This window comes from Curcuma longa, chromosome 10 (genome assembly GCF_044706935.1).
Source record: "Curcuma longa cultivar G26 ecotype Majalengka, Jawa Barat chromosome 10, ITB_CL_G26_1.1, whole genome shotgun sequence".
Classification (NCBI taxonomy): Eukaryota; Viridiplantae; Streptophyta; class Magnoliopsida; order Zingiberales; family Zingiberaceae; genus Curcuma; species Curcuma longa.
In genome coordinates this window covers 4,902,092-4,911,105 of record NC_133870.1, presented here as the reverse complement: position 1 = coordinate 4,911,105, position 9,014 = coordinate 4,902,092, and the positions used below count along the sequence as shown (strand labels likewise).

The window sequence follows — 9,014 nt, the reverse complement described above, 5'->3', positions numbered from 1 at the left end:
ATTTCAATACGATATTATATATAATATAGTTATATATTTATTTCAAATATATTATAATATGTGATTGGTGGGGATCGAACGCGAGAGTTCCGCATGAGAAATGGATACAGAGACCACTATACTACAACATCTTTAATAAACTTATTCAATAAATTTATTTATATATTTATTTCAAAATTATATTTACATGCCGTTAGTGAGGATCAAACCAGAGTCTCCCGCGTGAGAGAAAGGAATACACACTACTAAACTACATCGACTTTTCTCTCTTTTTTCAATATTTCTTTTATATACATTTTAAAATTTTAATATAATAATCTCGAACCGTCGTGAACCGTCGCGAACCGTGAACCGAACCGTGAACCGGCGGTTCCGAACCGTGAACCGTAACCGTCTTGGTCTTGGTTAAGGTTAAGGGTCGACCTGCCATGAACCGTCGAACCGGCGGTTTTGAACCGTCGAACCGACGGTTCTGAACCGTGGTCGGGTCTAGATATATATATACACACACTATGTTCCTATTCTATCCGGAAGTGATCAAGGTGTCCGGACTATTTTGTCCATGAACATGGTTTCATAAGAATACAAATGAATCAAACAAGTAGTGTTTTTTGTTCGTTTGTTTTTTTTTTACAACAGCTCAAACAACAATTACAAAATACAGACAAACGCCCATCCTGACTCCTGAAGCTGATCTACTGCTGCTAAATCTCCTCCGGCCGATACAAGGCGTTTGCTCCAGACTGAGACCGGCAGAGCTCGGCGGCAACCCTTGCAGCAGCCGCCGCGAAGGCCGCAGCCTCATAAGCATCCTTTGCTGCAGTAGCTGCGTCTTCATACTCGACGCTCAAAAGCTCACCTGAATGGGCTTCCTCTCGCACGACGTGCATCGGCGCCGGCTGCTTCTTCATGGCACCTTCCTGAAACAACTTCACCTCTAAAGCCTCAGCAGGATCAGAAGCCGCCTCGTCGAATTCCAAATCGATTCCTCTCTCGGCGGCGATCTCCTGCGTCGCCCTCTGTCTCACTTCTAAGCTCGGCGGCCTCGTCGATAGCTTCTGGATCATCTGCGGAAGACACTTCAAACTTAATATTTGCATTGACTAAAAGATTAATAAAATAAAATACATTATTCAGACTTTTTCTTTTACATTTTTAATTTTCTTTTGTCAAAATTTAGCATCCGTTAATTTTTCATTTTTCTGTAAAAGGTTGAATCCGCTACCTTAGCGGTCCCACATGATCAGTTCCACGACCATATGTGAAAAAGTAAATCAAAAGTTAAATCTGCCACCTTAGCGGCCCCATACGATCAGCCCCACGACCATTTGTGAGGAGGTAAATCGAGAAACTGCAGTTGATCACGACAGAATGGTATTCGAACCCTTGCCCTCTTCTGCAAGTCTGCTGCGTCGTAACCAACTCAGGTTAATTTTTCATTCTTCTGCAAAAGGTGGAATCCGCCACCTTAGCGGCCCCACACAATTGGCCCCACGATCATTTGTGAGAAGGTAAATCGAGAAACTGCAGTTGGTCACGACGCAGGAGGATATTGCCTGGCTTCGTAAAAATTCAAACCTTTGCCCTCTTCTACAAATCTACTGCATCGTAACCAACTCAGCTATGTCTAAAGGCTTAATTTTTCATTCATATCTTAACATGGTTGTTCCTGATCAGATTTACATACAACAATGTCACTATCTTCTTCATCGCCCTCACCTGTCTCATTAATTATTTTTAAATTTAATAAATAATAAAATAAGACATAGATCAGCCTATGGCCCACTACCATTATCTCCTCTGTCACCTTCTCAACCATATGTGAAATTCATATATTCATATTTTAATAAAATTAAATTTTATCATAAATTATATAGGTATTATAATTTGGAAAATAAAAAATATACATTTTTTAGAAAATAAAAAAGTTGTAATAAATTACCACAACATTTGATCGTACCTCGGGATTGACTCGGCATCGGTTCCTCAACTCGACGGCGGCGGCCGCGAACTCCTTCCCATATTTATCGGCGAAGATGGCGCGGACCTTGGCGAGCTCCGGTAGCTCCGCCGCGCACCTCGACGCGGCGAAAATTAAGCTCGACGTGGCCTCCCGCAGCTCCTCCGGGCACTCCCTGCTTTCAGTTAGCCATCGGAATTCAAACGGCGCAACAACTTTTGGACAAATTAATTGAGGGGAAAAGGAAAAGCAGAACGGAGGAATGTTTCACTTGTGTTCTTGGAGCAAGCCGAGCCTCTCCGTCAGGAGATGGCAGTAGTGGCTTAGGATATCGAACGCCTCCACCGTGCTCTGCTCCTTGATCACTTGCTCCGCCCGAAGGAGGGCGCGGTCGAGGTGGCCGAGTTGGAGGAGGTGGGCGACCTGGTCGCGCGCCTGGTCGCGGCGGAGCTGGTGGTGGTTGCGGAGGACGACGAGGCGTGCTACGACGAGGGCCAAGATGGGTTTCAGCTTCGAAAGACGTCTTCTTCCCAGTAAAAACTCCAGCTTCTTGATCACCATCTCTTCTTCTCCTCCGCACACTGAAAACCCAGCTGAGTTCAATCAATTATCACAAAAGGAAAGCAAAAAACACAGAGAGGTGGAGAGTCAATTGAATTTCTTAATCAACTTGCCTCTATCGATTGCAACTCTTTAAATAATTTTCTCAGATGAAAGAGACCAAAAAGGTTGCATTCAATCACGCAAAGCAGGCCAATAATTTGAGTGCGAAGAGAAGCTATCAATTTCGTGGAATGATTGAAAAGGGAATGAATCCCTTCAAATATAAGTTAGCAGTGTCTTAGTGAAAGAGTAAAAGGTAAGGTAATTAGTCAACTCCTTTTCACCAGAAGAATAACTTGTAAATTGAAAACTACTTGTTGTCCTCTTCAATTTAGTATCACATAAAAAGGGCATAGGCTAATTGTAAGAATTTAACTATAAAATCATATTGACATGAAATAATATGATTTATCAACCTAGTAGTGTTTAAACACATTGAAATGACTTCTAGCATATGTGAGAAGATTATCCAAGGATGTAGAAAGATGGGGGAAAAAATGTATAGGAGTTCAAAAAAAAAGCTCCAGTTAAGCAGGAACACAACACACCTTCTAACTATATTTAAAATGTACAAGCATATTGAAGTTATCAGGAGCAACAATAAAAGCATTTAAGCATGAATTAGAGGACGGTGACAAGATGCATTGATGGTCCATCAACTTGACCTTGGATTGCTTTGATAACCAAATTAACTATTTTAATTTACTCCCAAGGGAAACAACAAGGATGCATGACCCCTCATGATAGTTACTCACTTGCTGACTAATTGGAGGGAAAAGATTTACCATGAACAGAGTGATGATTCTGATTCTAATGTTGTTTAAACTGAATCAGATGATTTGAAACCATCTTAATTAGGGATGGCATACCAGGTAATCAGATATCCACATACAGCAGGTCTGTTTAAGTCTGGTTAAAGTATCCAATTATGCTTAATAACCATCATCTTTGTCTGGGTAGTTTAGTCATCTGTGTATTGGGAGTTTTTATCAGACCTGGGACTGGGACTAGGAGGAAGAAGGAAGAAAAAGCAAGCAATCCCCTTGACTTCGACCTTTGACAGAGAGGTCAAATGAATTGGTCAGAGGGAAACAGAACAGCAAAAAAATCTTGAAAGTTCAAGGGTTGTGGATGATATCTACTCCCCAATATAAACAGCATTAATCATCATTTTAATTGAATGTTAACGCAGTGTTTAGTTGACAAGAATAATTATTTCATTCTTTGTGAATATTCATGACATAAGTATTTCTATTTTGGTTACATAATATTCCTTGCTAGACATTCCTTATTAATTTCAAAGAATATCTATTCCTACTCAATTTCATTAATTTTCCTTCCTAGACATCGTTTCCAGGAGCATCTGTTCCTATTCAGTTTCATTCTCTAAAGAACCAGCAAGATGAATAAGATAGCTCAGACCAACTAGGCCGAACACATCGAGTTAGACTTGATGGACCATGTGAACAATTGTCATCACTTGAAAGCCTAGTTTATGTTAATGGATATTTATTTTTTGTCTATTACTAGTCACATTTCTAAAACCAAATATACAAATGGAAATAATCTCTCTCTTCCATTTCATGAAACAAACAATGGAATGCATTTTTAGTTTACTTATTAATTCAACTCTGTAAGACTGACAATTCTATTTGCTATCAATTCCATTCTATAAGCCAAACAAAGCATAAATGAACTCTACACTGTTCATCATCAAGTCAAAGTTAGCTTTACTGCATAAAAACATTGGATCATTATTAAATTAATCTTTCATAATCAATCTGAGTGCCCAACAATTAATCATGCCAATTTAAAAATATCATAACTCAGCTAGCAGTTTTAAATTATGGGTTGACCTGCAAATTGAATTTGATATTGCTTAGTAAGATTGCAAATGGTCCCCAACAGAACTTGCACAAATACAGATATATATATATATATATAATACTACTTTTGATAAGCTCAGAAAAAAAGAACAGTTATTGAGCTTCGAGCCCCAGAGTTGAGATCTAATCTTCTTCTAAGATGAATCCATAGTGGAAACAAGAAAGGAAGTCGCCCAACATCAAGGCCAAAGGAAATTGGCAAACATTACTTTCAAAGTTTCAAGTCTACATCAAGTTGTTGCAGTTCCCTATCCACAAGGTCTGAGACCAAGATCATGGAGGTGGGATCAAGTTAAGATACACTCCAGTGAGTAGGGACACAAGCAAATCAGATGGGCATGTGCAGTGCATATGACACGCTGCCAACTTTTGTCACTGACAGAGTGTTAATTGTTTGTTGTCATCAGAATAACATGAAAAAGCTGGTAAAAATTTCATCAGTCTATAAAATTTGCCCTCTGTTGTTGGAAAGAGGCTACACTCATCATTGAAGGCATGAACAACCAAGGAACTTTGGTGTAGTCGGGCTCTTTGCCTAATAACTTGGTTGCGATAAAGAGAACTTGACGAACAATGGAAGAGTAAATAGTAGGCAACATGGAAGAGTAAAAGAGAAGGTTGGTGACGATGATGCCATACCAGCTCTCTGAGGAAGCTACTGCTGATTGCGCGGTTGCTGCCTCCTCACTCCATCAGTAACCGCAAACCCATGCCACGTGCAGGTGTCGGTCGTCTCCCCACGTGAGAGCGGCACTGACCGGTTCTACTGAGTCAGGTCAAGTCCACGCTCTCACGTGCTAAGCACGTGCGCTGCCTTTTCCATTAATGGTGCCGCTTCCTACCGCCTTCCCCCTTTCGAACGCAAAGCATCCGCCGGCGAGAATCGGAAGGGGAAGAAGAGCAAAAGTTGAATTGAATCGACGGCGTTCGAGATGCAGATGGAGAGCCCGTCGAGGTTTCAGTACATGGGGCGGAGCTACAGCGACGGAGGAGAGTCCTCCGGCGCCTTCAGTGACTGCAACAGCGACTGCTCCGGCGAGATCCCTTACTCCGGATCACCTACCTCCTCTTCTGCCGCCTCCTCCAGCGGACTTCAGAGGATTCTACTCGCCTGCGCCGCCGACTACTCCGAGGAGGTGGTCCGCAGCCTCATCTCCGCCCTCGAGTCCCCCTCCGTCCCTGTTGAGTCGCAGCGGCTTGCCGCCATGGAGCTTCGCCTCCTCGCCAAGCACAGTACGGAGAACCGGCTGCGCATGGCCGCCGCCGGCGCCGTTGGACCGCTCGTCGCGCTGCTCTCCCACCCGGATCCCCTGCTGCAGGAGCACGGCGTCACTGCGATCTTCAACCTATCGCTCTGCGAGGAGAACAAGACCCCGATCGCGGCGGCGGGCGCTATCCGGCCCCTCGTCCGCGCGCTCTGCACCGGCACCCCCACCGCCCGAGAGAACGCCGCGTGCGCCCTCCTTCGCCTAGCGCAGCTCGACGAGCTCCGCGTCGCCATCGGACGCTCCGGCGCGATCCCGCCCCTCGTATCCCTGCTGGAGTCCGGCGGCCCCCGCGCGAAGAAGGACGCCGCCACCGCCCTATTCGCTCTGCTAGCCTCCCGCGAGAACAAGCTCCGGGCCGTCGAGGCCGGGATCCTGAGGCCGCTGCTGGACCTGATGGCCGACCCAGGGTCGAACATGGTGGACAAGGCCGCGTACGTGCTGCACGCCGTGGTGGAGATACCGGAGGGCCGGGCGGCGGCGGTGGAGGAGTACGGCGTGCCGGTGCTGGTCGAGATGGTGGAGACTGGTACCCCGCGGCAGAAGGAGATCTCCGTCCTATCCCTCCTAGAGATCTGCAAGGAGAGCGCCATCCACCGGAAGATGGCCGTCAACGAGGGCGCCATCCCGCCTCTCGTCGCCCTCTCCCAGTTTGGCACCAAGAAGGCGAAACAGAAGGTAACCTCACCTCCTGCGGCGGCGACGTTGCCGACGTCAGCCCTTCATTCAAATTCACATATTTTTTAAAAAAAAATTTAATTCAATTTTTTTCTTTTTAAAAAAAAAATCAGGCGGAGGCGTTGATTGAGTTACTGAGGCAATCGAGGTCACACCATTAGCTGACACGTGGAGAGATCAGAAGGCTGGGAGTGGATAAAGGGTTGTAAATATATGGCCTGCGAGTCTGTGTACATTTCCTACAGCGATGGAGAAGAGACCATCTTTTTCCTACCTGTATTTTTCTTTTTCTTTTCATTTCGGAGATGCTTTGAAAAAATATTAAAAATAATTATAGAAGAAAAAAGTGAGATTGCTGGTTTGTTGGGTTAGGTTTTGAGTTGGGGATGGGCGATGCATATTTGATGGGAAATGGTGCCATGAAGGAAAATCAATAATGTAAAAAAATGTAGGTTGAGAGTTGATGGAAAGATGGTGTTGATTATGGTTTGCTTTGGCAAATGGTTTAGAAAATGTTTTCAGTTTTAACCATTATTGAGAATTTTTATTTCTTTGTTTTAAATTTTACTATATATGTATATATATATAATTAATCTCATACGCGATTAAATTTGTGTGATTGTGCGCGATTTGAAATTTCTCGCCAGCGTGGCAAATTCTGCGATTAAAAAAATTTCTAAATCTTTAAATGTGATCCTATCCTAACCATCCCCCGATCTCTCTGTCGTTGCCTCTCCTTCTCGTCGCCGCCTCAAGAGAGTCGTCATTGCCTCACAGCTTTGCGAGAGAGTCCGGCGCAGTCGTCATTGCCTCCCCGTCCCGTCCCCATTAGTTGACACGTGGCGGTGACAAGATGGAGGCGGGATGGGGAGGTGACGACGGCAACGCCGGACTCTCGCAGAGCTGCGAGGCGACGATGGATCTCTTGGAGCGGCAACGAGAGGGAGAGGCAATGGCAGAGAGATCGGAATCGGATGGTTAGGATCGCTTTTGGAGTTTAGGAATTTTTTTAATCACAGAATCTGACACGTTGGTGTGAAATCCCAAATTCGTGCACGGTGATGCAAATTTAATTGCACAGAAGATCAATTATATATATATATATATATATAGAATTTTGCTCTGCTGCGCGCTTCCCCGTCCGCTCTCGTCCGCGACATCTGACGTGGCTGGGATTTCTCGTTCGCTACTGTCCACGGTGGAAACGAAGCTAAAGCCCGCCCGACGCCAAAATCGCGCGGCCAATTCGAGCTTTCGAGTTCTCCCCGCCTCAATCCGAGCTTCCTCCCCGCCGTCTGCTCCACGCCGTCTTCTCCACGCCGATTCAGATTCCCAAAATCGCCTGCACGCTGCCGGCAATCGTCGCGATTTTGGGAAGAAGAAATCCTGCTCGCGACGCACCCTGTTCCCAAAATCGCGAGGCCCAGACCCCTGCTCGCCCCGTCGCTCCTCTCGCCATCGCGCCCGCCGTCCTAGACGACGCCTCGCTGTTTGCACTGCCCTTGTCTTCTTCCTTGTCAGCGTCTCTTCTCCGGCTTCTCTCGACGCCCTGTCGCCGGATCGGCAGCTTCGTGCGGCCTAACAGAGTTTTTAAACTTCCATATGCCCTTTAACTAGTAGGATTCGAGCGCATTCACTGGATTTTGTCGGCTATCTAAAAGATACTGGGTTCCGTATTGGTTTTCTCGTGAGTCGTCTGTGGATGCGCGCGTGCTGTTTTGTCTGTTTCGACAATGTTGCGTCGATTGATACTGCGTCTTCGATTTTCGCAGTGAATTTTGATGTTCAGGTCGGAGGCAACCGCCCCGAAAACCCTAGTTTGGGTCGCAGTCCTTGCTAATGAAGATGATTGTTAAATAAAGAAGGAATTTTAAAGCGCTTCCTTGGCCTTGATTCAGTGGTGGCTTCGATCGATGGGTGGCGAGCAACCTTGAGATTTTGAGTGGAAAATTGCAGCCTTGATTTGATTTTTCTCTGGGAATCACGGTGTCTGGCCAAAGTTGGATCCAAGGCGTTTCATTTGAGAAACAAATTGGATAACACATGTCAGGAGCTCCGAAGTTATTATCCTCCGATGCCGCTGATTCTGAGGCGAGACCTGTCCTAATGCCTGGCGGGAACCAGGCCAAGTCTCCGGCCGCTGCTCAGAAGCCAGTTTCGAAGCCTTTGAATAAAACAGAATATAATGCTTAGAAGTTCCAGGTACTGAGAAGAAGAAGAAAGCTGCAAGTTCTACTGCTGATCTCCCACGCATTCGATCTAGTTTAATCGCTCTCTCTGCGTCTAGGAGGCATGATTTGTTGTTGCAACCGAATCTGTCGATGAGTGGTTCTTGCTCCTCTGATGCTTCCACAGATTCGTCTTGTAGCCAAGCCTCCTCAGGAAGGATTGGCAGAACAAGCTTGACAGGCAAAAGGAGACAGAGTAATCAAAAAACAATTAAGATTGTGTCTAAGGTGGAGAAGGATGTTCCTCCAGTAGAATTATTTCAGGGAAAGAGGAAGTGTGCTTGGGTGACGCCTACTACAGGTGATCTGTTTTTGCTTACTTAGATATGTTCAATATGCTAACACCTTGGTTTTCTGTTGCTTATTTCATGAGATAAATTTTTTCACTTTTCAG

General features: G+C 45.3%; 2 protein-coding genes across 2 annotated transcripts; one reads left to right on the top strand and one right to left on the bottom strand.

Moving 5' to 3' along the window:
* Positions 1-641: 641 nt before the first annotated feature.
* LOC141835870 (uncharacterized) lies at positions 642-5,378 on the bottom strand. Its single transcript, XM_074723263.1, has 4 exons — positions 5,089-5,378; positions 2,232-2,541; positions 1,961-2,135; positions 642-1,067 (listed from the first exon to the last, which is right to left on the bottom strand). The coding sequence occupies exons 2-4, from the start codon at positions 2,519-2,521 to the stop codon at positions 705-707; spliced, it is 828 nt and encodes a 275-aa protein (XP_074579364.1). The 5' UTR covers positions 2,522-2,541; positions 5,089-5,378; the 3' UTR covers positions 642-704.
* A 3-nt stretch (positions 5,379-5,381) lies between these two features.
* On the top strand, positions 5,382-6,920 carry LOC141835869 (uncharacterized). Its single transcript, XM_074723262.1, has 2 exons — positions 5,382-6,392; positions 6,506-6,920. Exons 1-2 carry the CDS (start codon positions 5,382-5,384, stop codon positions 6,551-6,553), a joined length of 1,059 nt encoding a protein of 352 aa, XP_074579363.1. The 3' UTR covers positions 6,554-6,920.
* Positions 6,921-9,014: the final 2,094 nt, after the last annotated feature.

What these genes read in the sequence shown, in the direction of transcription:
- LOC141835870 (XM_074723263.1), bottom strand. Translation starts at nt 2,521, where the DNA reads ATGGTGATCAAGAAGCTGGAGTTTTTACTGGGAAGAAGACGTCTTTCG. An exon ending in GGCTTGCTCCAAGAACACAA is followed by an intron (nt 2,136 to 2,231) that starts GTGAAACATTCC and finishes AACTGAAAGCAG; the next exon opens with GGAGTGCCCGGAGGAGCTGC. An exon ending in GATGCCGAGTCAATCCCGAG is followed by an intron (nt 1,068 to 1,960) that starts GTACGATCAAAT and finishes TGTCTTCCGCAG; the next exon opens with ATGATCCAGAAGCTATCGAC.
- LOC141835869 (XM_074723262.1), top strand. Translation starts at nt 5,382, where the DNA reads ATGCAGATGGAGAGCCCGTCGAGGTTTCAGTACATGGGGCGGAGCTAC. An exon ending in CCAAGAAGGCGAAACAGAAG is followed by an intron (nt 6,393 to 6,505) that starts GTAACCTCACCT and finishes AAAAAAAATCAG; the next exon opens with GCGGAGGCGTTGATTGAGTT.